The sequence below is a fragment of the Suillus subaureus genome (genome assembly GCF_016647635.1).
Source record: "Suillus subaureus strain MN1 chromosome Unknown BJ212scaffold_24, whole genome shotgun sequence".
In the NCBI taxonomy this organism is placed as follows: Eukaryota; Fungi; Basidiomycota; class Agaricomycetes; order Boletales; family Suillaceae; genus Suillus; species Suillus subaureus.
In genome coordinates this window covers 314,726-341,142 of record NW_024538580.1, presented here as the reverse complement: position 1 = coordinate 341,142, position 26,417 = coordinate 314,726, and the positions used below count along the sequence as shown (strand labels likewise).

General features: G+C 49.2%; 9 protein-coding genes across 9 annotated transcripts; 6 read left to right on the top strand and 3 right to left on the bottom strand.

Moving 5' to 3' along the window:
* The first annotated feature begins 99 nt into the window (after positions 1 to 99).
* On the top strand, positions 100 to 4,991 carry BJ212DRAFT_1367409 (ATP-dependent RNA helicase). Its single transcript, XM_041336137.1, has 21 exons — positions 100 to 369; positions 428 to 545; positions 596 to 877; positions 932 to 1,024; positions 1,077 to 1,214; positions 1,263 to 1,408; positions 1,459 to 1,696; positions 1,746 to 1,852; positions 1,911 to 2,039; positions 2,090 to 2,496; positions 2,548 to 2,645; positions 2,697 to 2,762; positions 2,815 to 2,988; positions 3,043 to 3,231; positions 3,285 to 3,470; positions 3,531 to 3,654; positions 3,709 to 3,839; positions 3,885 to 4,112; positions 4,163 to 4,342; positions 4,396 to 4,683; positions 4,746 to 4,991. The coding sequence occupies exons 1-21, from the start codon at positions 170 to 172 to the stop codon at positions 4,950 to 4,952; spliced, it is 3,729 nt and encodes a 1,242-aa protein (XP_041191115.1). The 5' UTR covers positions 100 to 169; the 3' UTR covers positions 4,953 to 4,991.
* Positions 4,992 to 5,417: 426 nt separating this feature from the next.
* On the top strand, positions 5,418 to 5,573 carry BJ212DRAFT_1214403 (uncharacterized protein; the record flags this gene model as incomplete). Its single annotated transcript, XM_041329282.1, has 1 exon — positions 5,418 to 5,573. A coding segment is annotated over one exon (156 nt), but the record flags the coding sequence as incomplete, so codon positions are not given.
* Positions 5,574 to 5,767: 194 nt separating this feature from the next.
* Positions 5,768 to 7,358, top strand: BJ212DRAFT_419440 (uncharacterized protein). Its single transcript, XM_041343153.1, has one exon. It carries the CDS (start codon positions 5,939 to 5,941, stop codon positions 7,067 to 7,069), a length of 1,131 nt encoding a protein of 376 aa, XP_041191113.1. The 5' UTR covers positions 5,768 to 5,938; the 3' UTR covers positions 7,070 to 7,358.
* On the bottom strand, positions 7,359 to 9,204 carry BJ212DRAFT_419439 (uncharacterized protein). The gene has a single exon (XM_041343152.1). The coding sequence runs from the start codon at positions 8,900 to 8,902 to the stop codon at positions 7,649 to 7,651; it is 1,254 nt and encodes a 417-aa protein (XP_041191112.1). The 5' UTR covers positions 8,903 to 9,204; the 3' UTR covers positions 7,359 to 7,648.
* A 1,316-nt stretch (positions 9,205 to 10,520) lies between these two features.
* Positions 10,521 to 11,393, bottom strand: BJ212DRAFT_1447914 (uncharacterized protein; the record flags this gene model as incomplete). The annotated part of the gene is made up of 2 exons (XM_041338469.1): positions 10,521 to 11,131; positions 11,201 to 11,393. The coding sequence occupies 2 exons, from the start codon at positions 11,391 to 11,393 to the stop codon at positions 10,521 to 10,523; spliced, it is 804 nt and encodes a 267-aa protein (XP_041191111.1).
* A 308-nt stretch (positions 11,394 to 11,701) lies between these two features.
* On the top strand, positions 11,702 to 13,518 carry BJ212DRAFT_419387 (uncharacterized protein). The gene is made up of 5 exons (XM_041343151.1): positions 11,702 to 11,742; positions 11,796 to 12,031; positions 12,081 to 12,144; positions 12,198 to 12,346; positions 12,401 to 13,518. The coding sequence occupies exons 2-5, from the start codon at positions 11,915 to 11,917 to the stop codon at positions 13,250 to 13,252; spliced, it is 1,182 nt and encodes a 393-aa protein (XP_041191110.1). The 5' UTR covers positions 11,702 to 11,742; positions 11,796 to 11,914; the 3' UTR covers positions 13,253 to 13,518.
* Positions 13,519 to 14,519: 1,001 nt separating this feature from the next.
* Positions 14,520 to 16,868, bottom strand: BJ212DRAFT_1275505 (uncharacterized protein; the record flags this gene model as incomplete). The annotated part of the gene is made up of 1 exon (XM_041331225.1): positions 14,520 to 16,868. The coding sequence occupies one exon, from the start codon at positions 16,866 to 16,868 to the stop codon at positions 14,520 to 14,522; it is 2,349 nt and encodes a 782-aa protein (XP_041191109.1).
* A 4,017-nt stretch (positions 16,869 to 20,885) lies between these two features.
* On the top strand, positions 20,886 to 22,405 carry BJ212DRAFT_419654 (uncharacterized protein). Its single transcript, XM_041343154.1, has 4 exons — positions 20,886 to 21,371; positions 21,433 to 21,600; positions 21,662 to 21,811; positions 21,861 to 22,405. The coding sequence occupies exons 1-4, from the start codon at positions 21,288 to 21,290 to the stop codon at positions 22,203 to 22,205; spliced, it is 747 nt and encodes a 248-aa protein (XP_041191108.1). The 5' UTR covers positions 20,886 to 21,287; the 3' UTR covers positions 22,206 to 22,405.
* A 199-nt stretch (positions 22,406 to 22,604) lies between these two features.
* BJ212DRAFT_1482700 (uncharacterized protein) lies at positions 22,605 to 25,841 on the top strand (the record flags this gene model as incomplete). The annotated part of the gene is made up of 2 exons (XM_041340468.1): positions 22,605 to 24,002; positions 24,060 to 25,841. The coding sequence occupies 2 exons, from the start codon at positions 22,605 to 22,607 to the stop codon at positions 25,839 to 25,841; spliced, it is 3,180 nt and encodes a 1,059-aa protein (XP_041191107.1).
* Between the last annotated feature and the right edge of the window lie 576 nt (positions 25,842 to 26,417).

Below are 26,417 nucleotides of genomic sequence, written 5' to 3'. Positions count from 1 at the left end.
TGACGAGCTACAAAAGATTTGCTGAAAATGTTGCAGATTACCCGGAATGATAGTACTTAAAGGAAGCAAACGTGAAGTGTATACATAATTTCCAACACAGCCACAGATCCTACAATGTGACTTTGAACTTGATCGAGTTTGATCATCTAAAACTATATAGTAGAACGGGATGGCTGAGACTATGCCAGATAATCGCGAACATGTCATGGATCAGATATCAAAGCCTCGGCGAGAGGATGCAGATCAGATCTTGGAAGATCTTGGACTTGCTGGTTTCCCTACTCGGGACGAGGTCCATCAAGAAATTGAAGCCAAGCTACTCCTTCCACCAGACAGGATACCTGAACACTGGCTTCCAACATATCAAATGTACGTATACGATCCGTACATGTTTTGGAACCAGCAAATTTGATTTCTTTCACCTCAGAACATGGCAACCCGAGATTTCTATACAGTCACTCTTGACCTCCGAACCCTCTCCACCGCCGACCAGTCTTACTTTCCTGCGTGCGGGTCTGGAAGGACGTGTCATTGGTTATGCAGAAGTGAGTCCTTAGTTATGCTCCCACGTTTCGTAGCTGTAAACTCGTCCAAGACGCCAAATGCACCGGTTTCGACAGCGCTCACGTCGACATCTATGGACCGTGCTCCTGCCCCAGTTGCCAATTTTGTCAGGGGAAAATCCGGTTATGTTCCCTTCAAGCCTGGTGGACTTGATGACGTGATTCTGGCAGCAAAACAGACTACAGAAGTGCCTATCAAAGGGTTGCGAACTGTCCTACCGGGGTTTTCGAGAGGATTGCGACTCTCGGGAGACGATCCGGAAGACGAGGCGCTTTCCACTCTCGATGATACTGCTGATTACAACGAGGACAAGGTATATTTGTCATTCCCGCATGTATCTTATAGTTACTCATCACATGTCGCTCAGCACATTGATGAAAGTCGTGTGTTGGATGACAAAAGAGATCTCTTACCCAATGGTGATAGTTTCGGAGAAATTGACGAGCTCTTGCCAACAACAGTGAGGGCCTTGTCGTGCGGGATCAATTAATGCTCAAATAACACGCTTCCAGCGGACACATCTGCGACCATCAACGGCCCCCCGACGGACTAAGAAACCCAATGTAGTCAAGCGCGATTGGGCACATGTGGTTGATATCAACAAACCTATGACCAACTTCCATGAACTTGTACCGGATATGGCTCACAAAGTCGGTCATCATTCTTCTCGTGACTCAAAATCTCATGATCTAGCGCAGTATGCTTTCGAGTTGGATACTTTCCAGAAAGAAGCAGTGTATCACCTCGAAATGGGAGATTCAGTCTTTGTCGCAGCGCATACTTCCGCTGGGAAAACTGTCGTTGCCGAATACGCCATCGCTCTCGCTGAGAAACATATGACACGGTTTGTCGTGTTCTTTGTATAGCATGTCAATACTTCAAGTTATCTTCCAGTGCCATATACACATCGCCGATCAAAGCGCTGTCAAACCAGAAATTTCGAGACTTCAAACAAACTTTCTCGTCATCATCTGTCGGAATACTTACAGGGGATGTGCAGATTAATCCCGAGGCGAGCTGTCTGGTGATGACGACTGAAATCCTGCGAAGCATGCTGTACAAGGGCGCCGATCTGATTCGCGATGTCGAATTCGTAATCTTTGATGAGGTGCATTACGTGAATGATGCAGAGGTATGGTGCCTGCATTATTCCCGAACTTATTTTTCTTAGAGTTTGGCAGAGAGGTGTCGTCTGGGAGGAAGTGATCATCATGTTACCCGATCACGTCAACATCATCCTGCTATCAGCAACTGTTCCCAACAGCAAAGAGTTTGCGGACTGGGTAGGGTGAGCAATGTGACGCCTGCATGTAAATGCTTTGACTTTTACCTGTGAATTTACCAAGGCGAACCAAGAAGAAGGACATCTATGTAATCTCTACAGCGCAAAGACCTGTCCCCCTTGAACATTATCTTTATGCCGGCAGGGACACATTCAAGATCGTCGATGCTTCTAGGAATTGGGTTGCGCGGGGGTAACATGACAACCAATTGAATATTGTGCACCCTGACGCTGCGAGTACAGGTACCAGGATGCTGGCGATGCTCTCAGAAGGAAACAGGACAAGGAACGAGATGCTGCAGGTCTACCTCCCGTACAGCGTGTCGGTGCTCGAGGCGCTGCAAGAGGTGTGCAGCGTGGCGCAGCACCGGCACGCGGTGGTCAACGCGGCGCAGCCCCGAGCGGGTCCGCATCCCGTGGGCGTGGCGGCGGACAGTTTAGAACCATCCACACTGGGGCAGACAAGAATCTCTACGTGCACCTACTAAATCATCTTCAGAAAAAGGGGCTTCTTCCTGTCGTCGTATTTACTTTGTCAAAGAAGCGTTGCGAAGAAAACGCTGCAACTCTTACCAATTCAGATCTGTGCACGTCTGCAGAGAAAAGTGAAGTACATGTCGCCGTCGAAAAGGCCCTTGCACGACTAAAGGGTAGGTGTAGCGCATAGATGACTTTACTAGCTGCGTTAATTCCCATCCTAGGTTCGGACAAGAAGCTTCCGCAGATCGCTAGGATGAGGGATCTACTGTCACGAGGAATCGGTGTTCATCATGGTGGTTTGTTGCCCATCGTCAAAGAGGTCTGAAGAATTCAGGCATGGCTGTAATCACGACTGACTCGCTGCCGACAGGTCGTAGAGATATTGTTTGCACGTGGGCTCGTCAAGATTCTGTTTGCCACAGAAACCTTTGCGATGGTACGCTTCTCATCGCGTGTTATTAGCAAGGGAATCCTGACGACACACGCAGGGTGTTAATATGCCCGCAAGATGTGTTGTATTCTCTAACATACGGAAGCATGATGGGCGCAGCTTCAGGGACATTCTACCCGGCGAATATACCCAAATGGCAGGGCGTGCTGGACGGCGAGGTCTGGACCCTACCGGAACGGTAATCATTGTTGCAGGCGACAATCTTCCCGAGGCAAGTTCACCATCAATGGTTTAGGCACACTTTAGTAATATCTTTATTTTACAGCAAACATCTCTCTTGAAGATGATGCTCGGCACACCTGGAAAATTACAGTCGCAGTTCAGGCTCACCTATAATATGATACTGAACTTGCTTCGTGTGGAGGCACTGCGCGTCGAGGAAATGATCAAACGGAGTTTTTCTGAAAATTCTTCGCAGAGACTACTTCCAGAACACCAAAAGCAAGTTGCAGAGGTATGTTTCTATCTTCTATTTTTTCATACCCGTTGACCCACGATAATCATTAGCATGAAAGGACACTTTCTAAAATGCCTAAACTTGAATGTGATGTTTGCTTGATTGACATCGAGCGCTATTACGATCTTTCCCTTGAGGTCGTTGGTTTGAATAACAAACTTTGCACTATGGTGACATCCAGTCCTTCAAATACCAACTTGCTGGGCCCAGGGAGGGTTGTCATCTTACGAGACGGCGTATGTTATCTGCCAATCATGACTCTAATGCCTATTGATCACGCTCCCGTTTACAACCAGCATTTTAGGCGAGGCAACGTCGGCGTTTTGCTTAAACCAGATCCACGGCAAGCGAGTTCATTCGTGGGCAAGCTGTTTTTTGTGCTGGCTATGGTCGACCAGGAAACGAAATTAGGTGACACAGGTATTTATTTGATGGCATACCCTAACACATGAAGCCCGTTCATTAGATTTACAGATGTCGAAGATCGAGCTCTGCCACCGAGATGGCCACTGGATCCCGCTTCATTAGAAGTCGAGAATCTCACATACGACCTGAGGAGTGTCCCTCTCGACAGCATTTCTATGGTTACTTCCGAGACTATGAAGGTATGCAACATTTTTGCTCGGAGCTCTGATGCTAAGCTAAGACAGGTGGATGCAACTGGAATCGTCGATCACCATAGGAAGTCTTTGATGCTTGAGATCATCAACTCGCTTCAGGTTCTTGTCCACAATTGGAGGGCTGTTGGAACCATACCGGAGGTTAATTTGGACCGCATACGAACACTAGATTTCCAGGAGGCATTACGCAGCAGAAACGACCTCGCCAAACGTCGCCGAGGTTCATCATGTATACTGTGCGGCGAGTTTCATGATCATGTCGGTTCAAGTCACTTTCACGCCTTCATTTGACTGACTGGGCCGAGCAGTATCTCATTCTCCATGGTCAGAAGACGCTGCGCATTAACATCGACAAACTCAAGATGGCAATTTCTGACCAAAACCTCGACCTTATCCCGGACTATGAACAACGAATTGAGGTCCTAAAGGAGTTGAAGTTCATCAACGAAAATTCGACTGTCCAGTTGAAGGGTCGTGTTGCCTGCGAGGTCAGATACGGCCCTGCTATACCGATTTATATTGTCGGCTCACTGAAGTTCAGATCAACTCTGCAAACGAGCTTGTCCTCACTGAGCTTATACTTGAGAATACTCTAGCAAACTATGAGCCGGAAGAAGTGGTTGCTCTTCTGTCTTGCTTCGTCTTTCAAGAAAAGACAGAGGTAGAACCTGTTGTACCGATCAAACTCGAGGAAGGCAGAGATGCAATTCTTGCAATCAGTCAGCGAGTGGAAAGTGTGCAAGACCACCACAGGGTTTCGGCAGAAGAATTCAAATCAAGCTTAAAATTCGGTCTCATGGAAGTAGTATACGAATGGGCGAAGGGCATGGTGAGTCAGCGAACGTGTGTTGCCGCCAAGGGGCGAAAACTCATAGTCGACCATTTGTAAAGCCCTTTGACCAGATAACGGCCTTGACCGACGTTCAGGAAGGTACGATAGTGAGGGTTATAACGCGATTAGACGAGACGTGTAGGGAAGTCAGGGATGCTGCACGGGTGATCGGAGATATGGACCTATTCAAAAAACTGGAGGAGGCTCAAGTAAAAATCAAGAGGGACAGTAAGTCGAGATCACTCTGGAGATTTGTGTGTCTCTAATCTGCATACTTTACAGTCGTCTTCGCTGCTAGTTTGTACTTTTAAACGAGAGCATGGTGGCTGTACGTAGTATATGTAGTTTTTACACTCCGCGGAATAAGACTATAAGATTCCTATCCTAACGCAGCGAAGTTGATTTTGCCCGAAGTTGACGTGAAACCTTCTCATATCTTGTACAATTATTCTCCAAGCAGAATGGAAACCATCTCTCCATGTGATACCGATGCAGCCAGCAATTCTCGTTTTACCCGCCAAACTGCCTCTTCACACTCTACCTGGCAGCGCCTCAATGGTTCCGGCTCCCCTTCATTTGATCAACCGTCGGGAACGGAAAACCCTTCCGCTGTTCAGAATGCTAGCACCGTATTCCAGAGAAGGCGTGTCAATCCTGAAAGCCTCGCTCTCCGACTAGGACCGGATCTCGTCCGTGATCTTGAGGCACTAATACACCCTGGAAACATCGAGATGCCGTCCTTTGCCGTCCGGAAAGAGCTGCAAGAACGTTACAATATCGACAGGAGGCATGTCTATGATTACTTTCACAGCCGAGGCTTGCGCGTGATCAAGGAAGATAAGAACGGTAGCACAACTGTACCAAATGATTTTGCTCCAATGCCGGCGCGATCGGTTCGAACATTTGAATAGATCATTAAGAACACTAACTGATATGTGGTCTGTTTTCTCAGCCGAAACCGAACTTGAACCTTCGCACTTTGCGCCAAGCGCCTGTGAAGGAGTCGCAGAGAGCAACTGTAAACTTCATATCGAAACTCAAGGAGGCCAGACCCTCATCAGTTAGCAAACCTCGTGGAGTTACAAAGGCCAAACCTGGCCGACCAAGGAAATACGCCGTTAGATCCATTCACGACGACCCCCTGCCACCTGCAGTTATCAGTCCATCATCTCCGGTGGCTCGCGCAATCAGTCCAATCCTCAAACCTGACATCCTTCCCGCGAGCGATGCGAACAATGACCATGAATTTGACATGGGGGTCAGTGCTATTGACGAGTCTTACTCATTTGCACAAGCGATAGACGAGGTCGCTTACACGTATCGTGGCCCGCCAGTATTAATGTTCGAGACAAGCCCACTCCACACCCTTTCCAAAGCGGTGCCAGATCTGAGAACCGATGGAGCTGAACTAGGTTTATCGCCACGCAAGGCTTCTGCCGACCCTTTGTCACCGAATGCTTATACACTCTCAGCCACTGAGCGGGTGGCACTTTATCAACTTCTTTCTGGAGCCTTTGGCCCTCCTCGTGACATTCAGGAATGCGCCGGTACATACAAAAATTACATGCTGGAACGGTCGCAACTTTACTACGAGGGGCTTCTTGCAGTGCCTTACCAAAACTCTCGTTATAATGACAGAAGACCAGCTTCTTCCGACAATCACCAATCGGTTCCTTGCAGCGAGTATAGACGCTGGGTTAATCCGGGAGAGTTCTGCATAATGGATGACAAAGCTTCGGTCAGGAATTCCAAGCCGGTCAAACCTGACACGAGTACGATCAGGCAGAAAGCACAAGTCCTCTCTTATACCAACTTTGACACAGATAACGAAGCGCATCCCTTGGACACGTTGTTCCCAATATTTGACCTGAATAGGACCAGCGTCGATGATTCAATCGGGGAATCACCTGTTATCCGCAGTCGGCGCCAATCCTACGTACCTTTAGATTTCTATTTCCTTCCGAACGAGGAAAGGGGTGAGGCTGAGGATCTCCTTCTGGATGCTGCATCTAACTCGGGCGTCCCTGAACTTCCCAACCATTCGGTCTCATTAGAGTCGAAGATCCGTGGAGGATCTCTCCACGGACATCCGGATTTCCCAGGATCTCCGCCACTGCTGCCTTCGGCTGAGTTTCACCATGTCGATGTCAACCCGCGCCCCGCGCCCCCGTTACAACAACCGGCTTCCTCACCGAACGTCGATGAAACCAGTGCCATTACATTGGCCAAGCACAAAAGTAGCCGAAAAAGTATAGCTCCACAAACCCGCTTCGCTCCCTGCACTCCACAGAAGCACCTACGTGAATGTGACAGGATCAGGACCAGATCCTTTACGTCCCGCAGCGCTAGAACTCGGACGACTTCTGCTGGCGGAGGAATATAACAAAACAATAGCCATCTGACGGTGTGAGATGATGGACTTCGCCGGTAAGTTCGACCTATATCCTGATCCAGTGTGCACCACTTATCCATTGATTGATATAGCAAATGTTTCATGTTTATTTAACAGCAGTTCTACTTTTGACTTAGGCCGCGCAAAATCGTCAATCTTCGCGAACCCCTGAATTCCCAGCGTCACCTCATACCATCGCACGACTTGTCCTTGGATTCCCAGATCCTAAAGGCGGTTTCATGTTCCATATTGACATTCTCTTTACGGTACCATTTTACGATAATAATAATTAAAAGGTTACCCTGCAGCACGATTCAGAAACGCTTTGGCTTCAGTTGCCTTGTTTTTTTTTCAGCCCTCTTTTGGTTGGTTTGCTTATTCACGTTTTGTTTCCACCATATCACTAGGTTAAGCAACTATTAACGAGCCCCGAATGAAATGAAGACATGCAATAAACTACGCCCGGTTCAATTATATAGTTTATCTAGTTACTAAGCCTGATCAAATATCCAAGTAAAGCCTTATCATGAACAACATCACAACATGAACAATTGACATGATAAAAAAAAATCACCGCCTACTCATTTTCCTATCACGCCTACAAGTACACATCGGAGTGTGCGTAGCTCCTGAGCAGTTTCGGGGGTAAGCCGGGTTAAAATGATGGGCTTGAATAGAAGCTCTAGGTGACGGCTCCGCCGTAATATGGTGATCATATGGCTCCCCGTCACCCTGAGCGTTCCTAGGGTTTGCGCTCAATTGATACCTCACGGCATCGGAGACTGGTTGGCAAAGAAGAGGAAGAGGCGAAAGACTCCGCTCCTGAGGTCTACGAATCCCTTCGTCTGGAAAGACAGACTCTTCAACCTCGGCAGCGGACGATGCTAATTCGTCCAAAGGAATGGGGGGGATTGGGCGGATTGGTTGCGGTTGCAAAATGGGCAGATGGGTAGATGGATTTCGTGTCGCTCCAGGTGTAAGGCTAAGTGGAATTGCATCGGCTAGAGAAGATGACGAATTTTGGTACAATGCGGAAGTGGGTGCGAATAATGCAGTCATTGAACTCGAGCTGTCGTGGGTATGTGAAGAGCTGTGATGAGGGTATGAAGGTGATGCTGGTAATGAATCATTATGAGGTCTTGGGGAATACATATCACTGTCCTGCCGTCGTTGTGCATGTGAGGTAATTTGTCGATGAGACGAGATAGGATACCCAGGCGCAGACACGGACATTCGTCGATCTGAAAGTATGTATGACGACGATGGCTGCGGCCACCAAGGGCCAGATGACCGTGAACTGTCCCCTAACGCGCCTTCGAGCGCGGAGGTAGATTTCATCACTTGGGGCACGGTTACACCGTAAAATGACATGGTTTCTTCTTCGATCCCGTCCATCTCCTCGATGTCAAAATCGGCGTCCTCATCTTCGGAGTCAGATTCATCAAAATCCATGTCTTCCCGAGTGTCAGGGTACTCGTGGACAAAGGGGGAGGACGGTGTCTGTAATGACTGCGTCGATGCAGACGAAGGGGTGTTAACGTCAGAGGACAGGGATGGTTGTGTCGTTAAAATTGTGACTTTAGGATTGATGGACGGAACGTGGTGCGGAGCACGTAAAAGGCTTGAAATATGACTATAGGCTGACCATGAGTTGAACCTTGGTACGGTCTCAGAGGACTCGTACTTTGGCTGGTAACGTTCGGGAGGAGAGTATAAGCCGTCGGAAGAATAGACGCTATCGGGAGAGTGGGAATGGATGTAGGGACTCATGATGTGTGTATGGGAGGACTGAAGCTGAGGATGGCAATATATGTATGGCTGCATGTCTAGATGATGAGGGAAGTCACATTCAGTGTATGATGGAGCAGCAACGAAAGCTGCGCGCGGAAATCGATTCGGATATCATATACCCCAAGATCAGCCGTAAAGAAGCGTCGAAATCTGGATGTCAAAGAACACAAATAGAAAGGCTGGGATGTCAGTAACGTATCAAATTGGAAGACAGGCGATTTAAAACCAGGCCCGCATCGCTAAGTCGGTTACGGTGGTTGGATTGTATAGGGTCTCGAATGATTAACTCTTGGGACTGCGTTACTTCCATTGATCAATTCCGTAATTCACCGATAGCAAACAACGCAATCGGGGGTAAAGTGGCTCACGAACACGTTGAAATCTGTACTAAGTGATGGCGCAAGAATGGACGCGGAAGTGAATTGGCGACCTTTGTCGTCAAAGTCATCAACCATGTGATATATCAGGAAAATCACCGGTCAGGAAGAAGGCCGCATGTATTAGCTACGGCAGCAAGGTCATTGACCAGTTAACCGTGTCTACAAGGAGTTGGCTTGAGAACCGGATAAAGAATACTGGAGAGTTGCTCTGATTGTGAGAGAAAGACGCACCTGAACCTCGTGTTATTGACAGCGCCATGAAACCTTGGCTGACTGGCAGCCGTCAATGGCTACAAGGCATTGCACCACACATTTGGCATTACTCTCTTTGTTCAAGTTCCTCTCCCGTGATCAGTGGTATTCCCGGAACGGGCGGCCTCTGGGCATTTGTCAACTTAGCCCGTGTAGGGGTTCGTAACAAGATGCGCTTGAGATGCGCTTGCGAATATCAATCAAGGTTGTCCATCAAGCCCACTGGCCGAATAAGGAACCTTACCTGTTTCCATGAAATTCAATCTTCCGTTTCATCTTGATCTGATGAAACCTCATGATGCTGCCACCCAAGATGAGCCAAGATGCCATGTAGCTTCTCCGTGATGTCGTAACAGATGGTGCGTTATCGCTGAACTGCGCGCGATCATACAGCAGAAAGCACGGAGCCTCAATATCAATCAGGATCTAAAACAGTTAGCATAGCTGGCTAGAGCTGTGCTAGCCCCAAACTTAGTTTGGGATTGGCTGCCGCATCATTGGCAGCGATCATGTCGTGTCACAGGTAGTGGCACTGCCAAAATCAAAATCCTGCCATGACTAAATTTTACCATGCACGGGCAACGAGGTCGGCAGTAGGGTCCATGATGGTGTGAGGGGTTGACGACGGGTGTTCTAACTTTCAGGAACCAATGGAACTGCGGACACAGACCCGCTGTTTTTATGACTAATTCTAGAGTCTATAATATCCTCCTAATCCAATGTTAGGCAACACGCTGGCGCATATCACACAGTCAGGATGATGTGGCCTAGATGCGGCACTAGAATGTGTAGTAATTGGTTGGCTGCACAGAAACATTCGAAAATGAGGGACTACGTATCGTGACACGAGGAATGCAGGAACTAATAACACAAAGAAACAGAAAAATATGAAAACCTCCAATTATGAATCAAGGGATGCGTATCAGCCACGAGAACATCAATTACACGCACTCAATTGAAACAATGAAACACCACGATGTGAATCCGAGGATGCATCCTCAGACATGGTGTATTAGTATTCACTCGGCGACAGTCAGCCCTCCCATTGCCCTCTGTATGTCCCTCATGGTAGAATCAAGTCCACTGCCCCTGGGGCTAGTACCGGGACTTGTACCTCCCGTGACATGGCTTCCATTAATGACCCGCGGTCCCAGTGCAGGGTGCCTCACACCTAATGCAGCGCCCAACATTCTCTTCCCTGGATCTCCAATCTTTGGTGGGCCTTCCGCGTGAAGAATAGCGGGATCATCGTGTGACACGGCCGAATTTATGAGGTCATTTAGAGATGGGTGAGAAGGGAGGGTCGGAAGGGTCGGAGAAGGCTCACGCCCGTTGGTGAGCCTTGGTGAATGCTCCGAAATAGTAGCATTCAGCACGTGTCCATTCTGGCCGTTGCCGTTGCGTAATCCGTTGCCGTTCTGACTCGTGTTGGCACTGCGACTGGGGAAAACAGAAATAGAGGCAGCGCGCAAATTATGACCGCGAGAAGCATTGCCTGTGTGGCCACGAGTATTTACTGTCTGAATGACAGTTTGGGCGTCAGGTCCATCATACGGTTTGATGGTAGCGGAACTGCCGGTAGTAAGGATGGCGGGAGGGAACGCGAGCGTGTGGAGATATGCTCGTTTGGCTGTCAACCATGTGTAAATAAATTGATAAGACGCTGTTTGACTGGAAATCAGATGCAGTTAGTACTTACCAACTGAAGCATCTTGGAAAACAATCAAGAGGCTCGTGTCATCTCTCCATTTAATCTTGAACCCTCCGCCAATATTCTCCCATTCCGAGAATGCAGATTGGATATCTTTGGTTTTGAGCTCCTTTGCAAAGCCTGTCAAAGACAAAATGCGCGTGACTGACGCTGATAGACCAGAGGTTGAGGTAGATGCCATGATTGAAACGGAAAAGAAACTTGATGCAAATGAGCTGAAGACTGATGAAAAAAAAAATGGGGAGGGCTGAATGTGACGAGAAAGCCGAATAAGAGAGTAGGCGATGATTAGCGAGAATAAATGTAAGGTCGAAATTGCCGAAGTTGTTGTGAAAAGGAGATAAACAGCTTTGATATAATTGCTAGTTATTTCCCAATTGATTATCGAAGAAGCGAGCGTTTCAGTTTGATGTTATACAGAAGGCTGATGAGGAGGACTATAGGAGAGAAGTGAACAAGTCGCAAAGTGACCTCTAACACACTTTCCCACGACCTCTCACCCAGAACCCAAGCTCACAGATTTTTGTTAGGTCAGTGAAATACTCGTCTCTTCAATTCAATCCTAATTTCTGCAGCAATCCAGGACTGCCTTGCCAAAGTGCGCTGAAACGTTGAGCTGATCAAAAATTCAAACGGTGTACTTTGCAATTTTGTTAATCCTTCCTATTTGGGAAGAGCATATCTTCAAAGCTGCTCTCAAACATGATCATGGATAACGATATTCTGCGCGCATGGCTCCTCATTCACGAGCTCAGCGACCAGCTTGCTCATAACCAGAAGATATCAAATGCAATACATTCACAAGCTGCTTCAATAAAAGTGTGTCCTGTCACCGCTAATATCCGTTCCTTTCACATGTTTTCACCAGGACCAGGCCGTGCACGCCAGCTCAGGTTTTGCTTTGAGGCGGTTTAATACCGACATTTCCAAAGGTCTGCTTGCATTCACCTCGTCCATCCGCAGCAGGGCTAAACCTTGTTCGCAGAGATTTTCGACTCCGAATTGGAGCGCATGAACGCCCAGTTCATTATAGAGAACCAAACCCTACTTCACGAGAACAAGCAATTTAGTATCCTTCTCAAGGAATATGAAAGCACTATGGAAACCATTATGTCCAAATTTCGGAATCATGCGGTGCGTCTGACACCCCATTGTCAACTCTCCGATGATAACGTCCTTCGAATCTAGTTAGCAGCTCAGCAACATGAGCTTACCCTGACACGCCATTATGAAGGCTTACTCCTGGCATGTGACTCCCAAAACCAGTATACGGACCTAACTTCCGAAACCAAGACCGCAGTCGGCCTTCAGCGCCTTGCTCACACCCTCCGTGCATTGCATCGTTCCATGTCTGGCGAAGAGCCCGAACTAAACGATAATGGTACCCCAGATTCCCCGATCGACATCACTGCTCTCCTCCAAACATTAGACCAACAAGCGGAATCCGAGATTCGGGACGATTGGGCGTTGGAGCGCGAAATTGAAATTTCCCGCCTAGAAAAGGAGAATGAGGAGCTGCGTAAGATGCTAGGCATCGACTCCGCCTCCTTGAGCGAAAAGGGAATCACACTTGATCTCGAGCGAGAGGAGAGTAGTCGAATCTCGACATCACTTTCCGTTGCATCTCGGATGCGGAGTGGGTCGTCTTCTTCTGGTTCGCGTATGAGCCCGTGGGCGTTTGACATTGATGTGCCACAAGAGCGGGAAAGCAACCCTTGGAATGGATGGGAGTCACAGCCTCAACAACAGCCCCAACAACAACCTCTTCCCCCGCCCCCGCAGCCTCAACGACCACAAACACAGCAGCGGATCCAGCCGCAACATCCTCCCCAACTCGGTAGTGGTTTGCGCATGCAAGATCCCATATACTCTAATCAGCTTCCGTATGCCAAGACCATGCGACGACCCGCAAATTTATTTTCGCCAAATCCTGGGCCTGCGCCACCAGTAAGCGTGGGCTCAAGCGTGGGTTGGGCGCAGTCGACACCGTCTAAACTTGACCGTTGGACCTCGCCAAATATGGCGGATTTCAATCATTAACTCGCGGTAGTTCGTTTCGTTACAGTGTTGTATCCCTAGACTCTTTTGATACCCTTCTTGCATTGACAGTACTCCGCTTACTGCAACGTCTTTCAATGACATATGAACTGCACTTCGTTGACCTGGAATTGTAAACTACACGTCAGTTCGAACGTGCAATTTGCAAATGTCAGACACCCACTCTGCTACCGAAATTGGTGAATTTCATTACGATTACCCGTCTGTCGGATTGAACTTTGGAGGCTCTTGGAGGGTGGCTACTGGCAGGACAGGGGCTCACAACAATGTCTTGAATGGTCGAAGTGTCTCGTAGTGGCTTACTGTGATCAAGGTTTTTAAAATTATCTGCCTTTCACCTGTCACCATCTCGCCACTAGTATAACAGGTGAAAGGGACATTTTCCCTGCCTGGCCGATGGCTCGGGTACTGACCTTCTTCCTATTTCACAGCGAACGGTGCCTGCGAGAACAGCAGCCGTATCACACCGACCTATCAAGGGCCTACTACCAATACAAAATTACTATGGTTCTTGTGCACGACCATACATGGACAACAGGCATCATGTACATCGTCTACAACCAACCAAAAGCACCGGATGTACAACTTCACCTCGATAACCGATAGGCTCAGAAGCAACTCAACATTGCACCTGCTCAGATGGCGGCCAGTCAGATACAACTGTCTAAACCTGCATATGCATGGTGCGCTGTCGTCGGCAAATGTACATCATCTTCCCCGGTTTGAAATTCATGATAGGTGAAGGAGCCGGGGAGCCAAAGACCCGAGACCGAGATTGTGTTTCACCTCATGGACACCCTAGTATTTAAGGACTGAGTTCACTTAGAACATACGATGAACAAACATGAAGATTGTATTCGATCAGCTCTTTACGGCAAAGCAGATACGAAGTACATAGGGGGAATCGCAAAAAAAGGAAAATGGTAAGTCTAGATGGATGGGATGTCGCAATTGTAAAAGCGTTGGCCAGGTATATATATGAACAATTGAAGAGAGAAAGAAAAATCATATGTACGTGCTCGTCGTGCGAGGGTATCGTCAGCTAAAAACCTTCTATAGATACAGACAACAGATGGACCACCTAGATCATCACTACCTCCACCCCACTCCACTCCACTCCACTCCACGCACTCCTACAAAACTAAAATGGAAGGTCCCGTTCCAACGATTAGGATTAAACAGCGCATAAACTGATTATAAAGTCCAGATACCACCAGACACATAGGTCCCACCCGAGGAGGAAAAGTCATCATGCGATAACGAAACGTATCTCGCACCCTAGGCCGCTCGGCCCCCGGCCTTCAAAGGCAACGCCAAGCAAACGCTCTTTGCCGCAGCCAAGTCCGCCTTCTCGTCCGCGGCCTTCCCATTCTTTGCCCCGCAAATACATGAGATTCTGGAGTGCGCGTAAACGGAGGATTTCAGGGTTTGCGACGGGGCGCATACGGTAAGCGAGCGCAGTGGGTGGAGTGCGAGGGCGAAGGGGTGAGGGGATAATGGGGGAATGAGTGACCGCCGAGTGATGCACAACTAACGTAGCACTTGGCGGGAAAGGAGATACGAGAGGAATGAAGTGGATGGGCTCAGGTGAAGTATTTGTTGGTGATGGTGTGGTGAGAGAGGTAAATTTCTTCACGTCACCTGGGCGAGCACGGTAGCCATAGGGTCGGAAACTCCTTCTGCTGGAGGAGCCAGCTCGAGACTGTGAAGAAGACATAGAAGAGTGGGAAGGAGCGGCGCCAACGGAAAACATGGTTGTAGAGACGTAGGCTGATTGAAGTCCTCTCGCCACATCGACTATCCCATGGACAGAACGACTGACATGTCGAACCAGTGATTTCCCCATGCTTTCCAACCCACGAGATTGACCTGCTAATGAGGGAACATCAACAGGAGGTCGAGATGTTTGCACCTCCCGAGCACGCCTTTGAGCCTTGGGCGGTGATAGTGGAGTTTCATCAAGCGAAACACGGACAAAGGAGGAGCGTGGGTTAATATCTCGCTGACTGTCATAGAAAGTAGGCAGCTGTAGGGATGACATGGAGCATTTGGGCGAGTCGATGACAGGTGAAGATGCTTCGGGAGACGTGATGCCCGTTACCGACGAGCGCCAACTGCCAAAGGACAGCCAAGAGTTCGATCGAGACGTGGCAACAGAAGACGACATCGGGGGTATCGAGTCAGTTGAAGGGATCAAAAGCACAGGGGTGGGAGTACTGCAGAGCGGAGATTGCTCAAGAAATTGCGCAGGTCGTTCCACGTCCTTGCCTTTCGCCTTCCGCCTTTCCCCTTCCTGCCACTCGACTACATGGAGCAGACTGAGCAGTAAATCGGATCGCGCAGAGTTATGATGGCGGTGCCGCGAAGGGCTGGTAACAGTACTGATTCCCGCAATACGCCTCGCCTCCTCCGCCCGCTCAGCTGCGTCGAGGGGGAACAACTTACCGTCCATAGAGGACATAACCTCCTTGAACGACACTGTGCGCTGCTGGCCACCTGGAGGCTTCGACGTGGTGTCATTACGGAGCGGTTTCGGGGATGTGAAGCCACGCTTGGGTGGGGTTGTGCTCAGATTCATGGGTCGCATGAAGCTGTACTGAAATAGATCTTCGTCGCGCTTCGACGAGCACCTCTCTAACCGTGCCTGCGACAATTTACCATAAGATACAGTTTGACGTTGAACCATCGAGAACCCCACCCGCGTGGAACGCTGTCGGAGAGCGAGCTCTGCCTCTTGGCGCTTATGAACCTCTGCTATCCGCCTTCGCTCTTCCTCTACAGCAATATCCTCCTCGCGACGGCGAATAGCGCGAAGTCGCTCGGTGTGTAGACGGTGCTTCTCTTCCTCCCAAACCCTTTCGCACCCGCGCAAGCGTTGTCTTCGCTGAGCCTCCTCCCACTTCTGTTGCTGTCTCCGTCGAGTTTCTTGGACGACAAGTAATTCAGGTTCTTCAAGCTTGAGTGGACCTGATGGTACGAAGCACATGTCAAAATCCTCGTCTCGGACTTCATCTATTCGAGGATCATTGTCCGAAGTGACATCGATCCCTTTAAGTTTAAGAAGTAGAATCTTGGCAAGACGGATATCATCCAACGCGTAAGCCACCTGAACTTGGTCCTCGAGTGATCGGGGGGGTGAGGGAGGCGAATCATATGAGTCAAGAGAGATAGAAGAGGGTGCTGATGATTCAGCGGACCCTAGAGACCCTGAAGGAGTCGGGGATAAAGAGCGGGTGGACGAAGGGGATCTGTCCGCCGACTTCATGGAGTCGGCCTTAGAATTTGTAGAGTGTGAAGGAGAGCAAACCGGTGATGACGCGTCTGAACCACAACCTTGTTCCTGTGGATGCGTCAATGAAGGATCCGCCTTCTCCGATTGGGGTAAGGAAGGTGCCCGAGGTGGGCCAAAGACGTTCGTGTGTATAGCAATTTCTGCTTCCCGCTGTTTCTCGACATATAGAAGTAGTCTCCGTTCTTCAGATGCCTGCCTAGCTAGTGCCACTGGCGATATTTGACGTGAGCGGCCGCGGCGCTGCATTTGGGGTGGAGGACGAGAGTACCAGCCACCGCTGGGCGGACGGAAAGAAGCAGTAAGCATAGACGGGGGAAAAGGGAAAGGAAATGGATTCACCGATGGTTAAAAGGGAATTGTTCCACGGGAAGATCTCGGATCTGATATTATGACCGTATGAGAGATGGCTCTTCGGGGATTGCCTCAAGGCAGGAAATGAGCGTCTACGAGTTCGCGATATGAACAAGTGACCCAGGCCACAACAAAAATGGCCGTTTGGAGCCCAGTCAAAGGTTTCAAATTGACCTTTGATAGGCAAGTCTACAGATAAAGAGAATTGTACACGCGTCATGTCAGTGCCATGCACAGGAAGAAATTTTGGAAAGGCCTACCAAGTAATATAGAATGGCTGTGTTAATCAACGGAGGACAACGTTTTAACCAACAGTTGAAATCAGTATTGCCGCTGTGTGGTACGACGTCAAGAGCAACCTGTTAAACTTGAGTAGAAATGTAAATTTCTACATTTTTATTAGTCGGTCCACCATTGTTGTTGGGTAAAGTCCACTGTGGAAAGCAGTTCACGGGGTATCTTCCAATCACAAGTTACCCGACGTTGATGGCTGTGCTAAGGAAGGTGCCGTAGTGGGTCCGTAATTTTTCTGTAACGACGACAGGTCGGGCTCACTCTTCCCTTGGATTGTTAGCCCTGACTCGCTATAGCTCCAATTAGTTACACTTGTGGTTCAAATCTTTATCCTAATTCCAGTTATCCATGCGGAATCATGCCTCGAGGCTGCCCTCTTACCAGCAAGCAATCCAATAATCGCACAATGCCACTCCATGCAAGGGCTTCCTTTGTATTCGTGATCAGTCACCGAGAGTCATGCCTTGCAACGAGGCAGGCCACTTCGCCAGACATCCTCTTTCTTGGAGCCAACACGCTCAAATAATACCAACCCAGTATCCATATTCATTTGTAGTACAGCGTGTCGTTCCTGACTGGCCTGACCCTCTCATATCACACAGTCATCAATCTAGCTCCCACATCACGCATAACAGTGCCATCGATTGTACATCATGTTCTCTTGTCACATTGCCATCGGGCCTGCCCCACGGGCACCACCTGCTAGTGTTCCGTTTATGTTTTATCTTGCGCTATCCAACTATCAATCTCTGATCGCCGCATGTGTTTCTAGTATTTCCCCTGCTTTCTCCCTCACTCCAATCAGATTTTCCCTGTTTGTCAAATGGTCAAAAACCATGTGTCCTCCATCTAGTGCGTATAGAAATTTGCCACGCACTATTTTCTCCGAGAAATGAAATTGCCGGTGGTCTTCCAGGAGCACTTCTTAAGAAGTGTATTCTATAACTCCATCCATACTACCAAGTATTTGTTACACGTCTTCTTCCCTGTTGTCGATGCGTACTCAATTTCATTATAGTCCTCACACCCGACTTCTCCACGTAAACTGATTATCAGCTTCACCATCTCATCGATCTATGTGATCCTTATCCTGATCATCATCCCATCTCTCACCGCCGGTTTTGATATATCTGTATCTCAGATAAAAACAGATCAATTCAAACGGCCCAACTTATCTCACATCGGTAATCAGTCAGCCCGCCTACACTAGACATATGTCTCACGACGTCATTTTTGCCACACATCCTCGCTCACACCGCCCGCCCGAGAACGTAGCGGCGCCTAGATATCATCGTCTTTCCCATTTAGGACATACTCTAATAGCACGACCCTCGAGGCTTGCCTCGTGTCCCAGCACTGCGCGCCAGCTGTGACATAAGAACAATCGCGCAGCCTTTGTATTCAATGTAGCAAGTATGAGCTCTTTAGGCCATTCGGGCATATCTGCCCTTTGTTATGAGTTGACTTAGGCCTAAGTTGGTTTTACACATAGCTTATATCCGCGTCACCGGCCTCGTATCAGTGTCACTAGTCTCATATCAATCATGACTATTGCATGAGCTGATAGTGGCGCCGCTACGTTCCTTCATTGGCAGTGAGACTTGCTTATCCGTCGCGAAGGAACGATGGTTACAGCATCGTTATTCCAGTAATAACCACAGTCGGGAGCTTCTGAGTGGCTCATTGTCATCATCCTCGGGTTCGCACGTAATCGTCGTCGAAAACGTCCGTCGGTTTTCACCGACAGCATCTGTTCGTTCTGATGGTCATCATGCAGAATGCCAGCTCAAAACAGCTGGTTCTTTTTTCTTCCGTCTTCTACGGCTAGCCACCAACAGTTGGCCCTCCACACTCCGGCGGTGCCTGGCGTTACGCACCAAGGGGCAGACTAGCGGTCTCATCATGGGCTGTGTGGAGACTTCCGGGATTCGCCCGCGTGCTACCATCCGGCTTATTGCCGTTCATCATGACGAGTCATCTCTGCAAATTGCTTTAGGAAAGTATGTATATTCTCCTGCATCCTGACCATAATGTCCTGAAGTTATGCCCTTTTGTCTTTCATTAATGTCAGCTGTGATGGCTGTATTACGTGGAACGGGTGCTAGAGTCAATTAGAGTGGCCTATGGTTAATAGGTCAGTCCTTCTCGAATTGTACGAAGTAAAGGCCACGTAATACAGGAGTTCTCGTACTTTGAACCTCCTTAAAGTTGTCACACAGCCCAGTGCCTCGTTGGGGAATTCATAATTGCGCGGGGAAGTCACCAAACATTCCTTGTGTAGAAATCGGACACAAGGAGCTCACCCTGGGGTCCTTTTGGGACCCAATGTGATTCGTTTTGATCCTTACTAACCGGGAATTCATTTGAAACTTCGAAGCCCCTAGCACTGTTTAGTGATCAATGGTAAGTATGCCATGCTTGCATACCTCGATATGCTATCTAGCTTCAGTTGAAGCATTGACAGCGTCAGGTACTGTTCTTTAATATCCGCAGTCATCGAAGAAATCAAGACAGCAGGAAGACACGGCAGGATCTTGCTCACTAGCTTGGGTTGGCTGGACCAGAAGCTTGCATAGGAGTCTCTTTTAGGTTCTTCTGAGCTTTGTTCTTACAAACGCTAATAATCTGCGAGTGACCCATGGGCCAGGCGAGAAGCACAGGGGCCTTTTTAGGTTAGATCGATATTCTAAGTTTTGGTCTTACAAATGTTGATAATCCGCAGGTGACACAGGGAACTGGAAAGTCTAAAAGCATCACATGAACATGATTCAAGGGACTGGTAAACAAACCTCTACTGTCAATTGCCGCCGGTACCTTGCTTGCAAGCACCCCCCTGGAATCAAGAGAGGGGTATCAATTTTGAGATGGTGCGAGCAAGGCAACACAGTCGCGCGGCCGTTCCCGAGCACACAAACTTAGTCCCGACATGCGGTATAAATACAGAACACACTAGCGGGTCCCTGGAGCAAATTGACTTGTTTCTCTCCTTCTGGATGTTCTGGACTATCGGATGGTGAAATGTGGTTCCGAAAAAAGATGGGCGCAACCTCCGAGTTCAGCAGTCTTGGCCCGTCTACCTATCTTTGCACAGTACACAGCTCAAAACACGCATAAAGTAATGGACAGCCAGTGAGTCGAATTCGAAATTCCAGACCCTGACGAAGTTCATTACCGAGTCGCATTATGCCAATAGCTGTATTACGATACGTGGAGGACCACGTTCGGGCCCTAGGCTACAAATCCTCAAGCTCCTGAACTGTTCGCAGCCCGTTTGACCGTGAGAGGTGCGACTATCGCAGTTCCGAGATTCATCAAGGAACACCAAGGAACTCGAGCTAACTCTCGTGAGGATATCGTGCAATCCGGCGTTGGATGTGGAAACTACCGAGTAGATGATCATGAGTCACCTGCGCCTGTAAGATTCTAAAACACAGCATGCGAAAACAACTTCAAAGTTTAGTATCACAACAAAGCGCCATATGCGCTAAATGAACGACGGCACTACTATTTGCAATCTGGGAGTCCCGACGTGTTTAACTTGACCCTGTATACAGGCGCATTGAGCGATAGCTTGTACTATCATGCGTTATCCGGCGCCACGTGTTGCAGTATAACATATTAAGTGCATGCGGCACATTGTCCCCACTTCTTCCTCTGGGAGTACCTGTGTGGTTTATTTTATAGTCGAGCTTATATACAGCACTCGTACTACGGTTTTCGATACTGTGGTGTCACTATAATAGATTGGTAGATAGACTTCAGAATAGTACAGTGACTTCGCAGCGACCAGCAGTCAAGGCAGCAAGCCATATTCCCACGATGTGTTTGTCTATAGCCGGCCCCGGCTTCTTCATATCCGGAGTCAAAAACACGTCCACTGATTCTCTTCCATGTGCTTTCCCTTGGCCCAATGCCCGGAACCTGGATTCCATGCTTCTTCCGCTCCATCCTCAGAGACACCTGACGAGTTTCGCATCAAGGTTGATTTGCGCATTATCTACGCTTCCGCAGGTATTAGGGGCCTCGGAGTCCCGAGCACAGTAACTACTTTTTTGGTGGACTTTGAGTGGGACTGAAGGGATGTTTGCTCGACTGTCACGAAAATCTGCCAGGTGGCTAGATGTACGCGTCGAACATGCGCTGTCTGGTAATGACAATGCCATGGTAAGTCTATTCCAAGGTTATCTACCGTCGTCATCTGAACTGGCGGACGCCTCACATTTAGTCGGTCGATGTAAATGTGCTCACCTGTCTTGACTTGTCGTGGCGCGGGCTGTGTGGCCAAACTATTGGGCCTGTGTATCGTGGCTTGAAAAATGTTGTGGAGGAAGACTTGGACACGGTTGCTAGGCTGTTATCCGAACTAGATCCCCTTGGTGAAGAATTAGAACGGGTACGTCGCGCTCCTGTCCATCTCACCAGACTATGTATTCAAACCGGAACAAAATTTGCAGACGAATGAGAATTCAGAAGTACCTCCGCAGCCGCAGCCGTCGTTGCCCCTGGGCCCCAGACTTTATATAGCAGAAGACAACGCATTTGTGTATTCTGAAGCTTCACTACTAGAACGACCGAGAAGAAAGCGTAGGCGATCGTCTGCTTTAGTGAGTCTGATTCAAGTATGTGCAAATTAATGCTCAACTTGGTTAAAAGGTCGAACCGCTTGTCATCAATCCCACACACCCTTCTGCTCCGACAATTATCATTTCACCATGTCCATCCCAGGCACGTGAAACCTCAGCTTGGGTACCGTATCAAGATGCAGCATTTGGCGTGCGCCTCACAGTGCCCACATACGCCCCATCGAACAGCGCGTTTCCGCCCCTCATAGCTCCATCCAATCTTGACAACCATGTCGACGACTGGAAGTACGTCAACGGCCATTGGTGTGCTGTCCTTCCAACACAGGATGAACAGTGTCGAAGAGGGCTGTACTCTAAGAGCATAGTTTCTAGGCGACGTTCAATGCTACAGCCTCCTTGTCGGACGGACGTTTGAGTTTCTGTTGCGCTGATCTACCATTAATTTCACTGTCCCTCGTTTGTTGCATTCGCCGTCTTGGGCAATTCATTCCATGAAACATATATCATTCTCATGTATTGTATCTATCGTGTTATCTAACTCATATTTGTACAATACCGTTGTAGAGATCAACTTACCGCAGCTCATTGAGCGGAAATGGGAGACACGTTTACTTGACGTGGGAATTTATATGCTATTGGCCTCCTCACCCAGCTGCCCCACAAACGTCCATACCCGTTCTTTATCTCCTCTCCTTTCCTTTTGAGCAGACTGACTGCTAAAGCCAGTTTCATCAGGCTCGGTGCTAACCGGAAGTTAACCCAGGAGCACTACGTATTGTAGTAGTGGCCACTCCACGCGCTCGAGTTCTCTGATATGTCGTTCAAAGCGCTCTTCTATGCGTACATCTTAGGCGGACTGACATTCATCCCCTTGGTCATCCTTATCGTCGTCGGCATCGCCATATACACCTCTATCCCTGTGCAAACCAACTCAGGCCAAGATGCTAAGCCAGAGCTCCCCACCGAGTTGACTGAGCCGCAGGCAGAAACCGAAGATCCTGCCTCATCGCTAGAAGTCAACGACAAGCCCAGGACGCGCAAAGGCTGGCTGACCATGCGTAGAACGTTTGAGGAATCCGCGTCATTTGATGGCTCGTACGTCACACTCGTCCGCTCCTACCTTGATGCGCGTTCCAAGGACCCTAAGCGCTCACGCCCGAAGGACATGTGGTACGTTGTCCTTAAGGGCACGGTGTTGTACCTGTACGAGGATGAAAGTAGGACGGAGTGTGAAGCTGCTATAGAGTTGGGTGGACATGAGGTGTGTGTTTATCCAGAAGGACTTTTGGACGGGGAGCTCTACACGAAACGGAACGCCATATGTCTGCGCCCAAGACCAATACCCGAAGAAAAAGTAATGCCAAGCGTGACAAAGGAAATGACACTTCAAGACATTAACATCGACGAGAAGGTGGAGGAGGCAGGTGGAAGCTTGAAGAAGCGGACGGCTGAACGCGAGCGACTCGTTGAAGAAGAGAAAATTCGGGACGCTGCACGACAAGAAGCATTGAGCGCATCGCCATGGTTCATCTTCGTGCGCTCCTGCGTCGAGATGGAGGATTGGTACTTTGCACTCGTGCATGCATCTGAGCACCCGACTGGCACACCCACTCTCGACCCACTCCAGAACGTATTCCTCCCTTCAGAAATGAACAAGCTTGTCGTGACTCTTGATGAGCAACCCGATGTCATCCCCATGCGCTGGTTAAACGCGCTACTTGGGCGCATATTCTTTAGCTTCTACCGCACACAGACGTTGGAGTCGTACATCATCGGTCGTCTCATGAAGAAGCTTTCCAAAGTCAAGCGCCCTGCATTCCTCACAGACATTTCTGTCACCGAATTCTCAATTGGGAACAAGGCCCCGACACTTAGCAAGCCGATGTTGAAGGAGCTCACAAAAGAGGGCGACGCATCGCTCGAGGTGCGCTTTACATACAAAGGAGAGGTCCGTGCGACCGTCGAGGCTACCGCCACAATCAACCTCGGTGCTCGATTCAAGTCGTACGCCGTTAAGCTGGTGCTGGCGGTCATTCTGCGGGAGATAGATGGAAACCTCCTCATCAAGGTCAAACGACCACCGAGTAGTCGGATATGGTACGCATTCACGCAGACCCCGCGTGTGGTCATTGATGTCGAGCCCATCGTGAGCGATCGCCAAATTACGTGGAGCATGATACTTGACACGATCAAGTCAAGAATCATCGAGGTGGTGAGTATGCTTGATAATCCATCATATTAATCACAATCTAAAATTTGCACGACTTAGATACAAGAGTCTGTCGTGATGCCCAACATGGATGATATCAGTTTCTTCGACAGCTCGCCGTATTCACACCGTGGTGGACTTTGGTCAGACGCTGCGCGACGCCAGCAGTCGGAGCCCGCCTCGACTTCACCAGAAGTTGAAGCTGAAGGTGTAAAACCTGCGGCATCCGAGGCAGACCTCCCATCCATTTCAGGTCCCTCCGAAGATGTCACGGTACCGTCAATAAAGCGTTCAGCGTCTGCTGAAGACCTGGTAGTAGATGCATCATCACTTGGAGGTGTGCCAGTCATCCGCTCCGCAACAACTGGGACCTCAGACAACAGTGTAAAGGCCTCTAGGCTTCGGTCATCTGGTGAGGATGACTCAGATGCGGGCGAGGATGTCGAGGATTCCGGTCTTCGTGGACGGAGGAGTCGCGCTGCAAGTTCTACAATGCCGAAGCAAGATCTTCCTGCCGAGTCCTATCCAGAGAAACCTACTGGCGAGATAGAGTTGGATGAAGAGAGACCTGGGTACCTGTCGCCGCAATACCGCGGCCGGTCCTCATCAGCACACTCTCTAGCACGTTCTAGGTCTTCTCGAGCAGATTCTGTCTCATCTTCGGTCTCGGTCGGCGGTGACGAGTTCTTCACTGGTCTCTCCGACTCTGGCGCACCTTCCAAGAGTCCCCGGCCCTCCGCTGGTTCGAATACAGCGAGCTCCTTGTTCTCTACGCTCAAGTCGAAAGCCGCAGACAAGCAGGCGCTGAGCAACTCTGCTAAGGAGGCAATGCGCAAATGGGGGGTCAATTGGGGTGGTCTTAAGAAAGATAGCAGTGTCAACTCTCAGGATGACGTGCCGGATGTCGGGCCTTCGGATACTCGTATCCGGACAGAAGGTACACATGTCCGACCCAGTTACGCGGAAGTGCGTGCTGCTGTTGCCGAAAGAAGAGAGCGCAGGGACGACGGTGGGTCTGCCCCTATTCCCATCCCCAATGGGAAAGGGAAGAGGTCCACAAGCCCGTCAAGTGGTCATATGTCATTATTATCTGGTGCACCTGCGTCGCCTCCACACATGATGCAAGGTGGTTCATCAGAAGGGAGCTCCTCATTTAAATTTGTTGCACCTTCTCTGTCAAGGTCGGCGACGGAACATGATCCACTCAAAGACCGCGATTTCACGGATGTCACAGAAGAGCCTCGCAGGCCATCTATTATTCATACCCAACCTTCACAAGCGCGGACAATGACTATTCCGGGGATCCATGCGAGCCACCGCGGGGAACCCATGTCAATGGGGAACGTTGCACTCTCGTCAACACCCCCGGAGAGCAAGACAAAGGGGCCCGCCATTCAAAACATGTATCGCTTGTGGAAAAGTCCAGTTCTGACAGGTCAACCACAAGGCTCTGACAACCAGTCGACGCCTACACGCGCAGACACAGATGGACGTAATGCGGATGTTGCCCCACTCAGTCTTTCTGCCGATGTTGCTTCACCGTCTGTACGGCCTGTTCCTCCACCCCTTCCTCCGCGGACGGTATCGTCGGTACCACGTGCGCCTGATTCGTCCAAAGATTCCGTTGTTCCGTCTGTATCACCTGCATCAGAAGAGATGAGAGGAACTTCGCCGGTGCAGGGATTATCAAATCCATCTCCAGAACCAGTTGAAATGTCACCACCTGTTGGCGTATCTGAACCGGTGCTTATGAAAGGACCAGATAACAGGCCTCCATTACCTCCGCGCAGGTCACAAGTACCAGCACAACAGCCTATAGGTCAATGCTCGAAAATTTCCTAGTCCATGTACATCACTGATCTGCATTGCATTGTTCTTATCTCTCGGTCCGTACTTTGTTCTCGTTAACATTTCGGTATAATCAACGCACGTATTTAAAAAGCATATTATTTCTCATGATGACTAGTCACCCCTTTGAAGCATGCTCCATGACACAATAATGTGTCACGTTGATACGTTGGACGGCGAAAATGATTTGCTTTTTGCACTTTGAAAAAGAAAACAGTCGACGTGGCAGTAGGCTCTTCCGAGTAGCAATTTTAAATTACCTAAGCTTGGCCCACCTCTAACGCTACCAGACTTCCGAGTCCTTACGGTATTCTTACTTCGTACTAGCGTCACCGACGGGATACTAGAGAATGTTTTGTCTCGTAAAAAGTTCATGTTTTCATGTTTTTCTTCGGTTCGGCACGTCAAGCGGTTGACAGGAGGTTCCGAAGGGGTGGTCGTCAGGGTGTCAGTGGCCGTAACGGAGAGCGTGCCGTGCGCAAAAGATGACCCTGGTCCAAGCTTCGACATTACTTATTATTTGAGACGGAAGACCATCGACCATCGATGTTTCTTTTTGCTCTTCTCTGT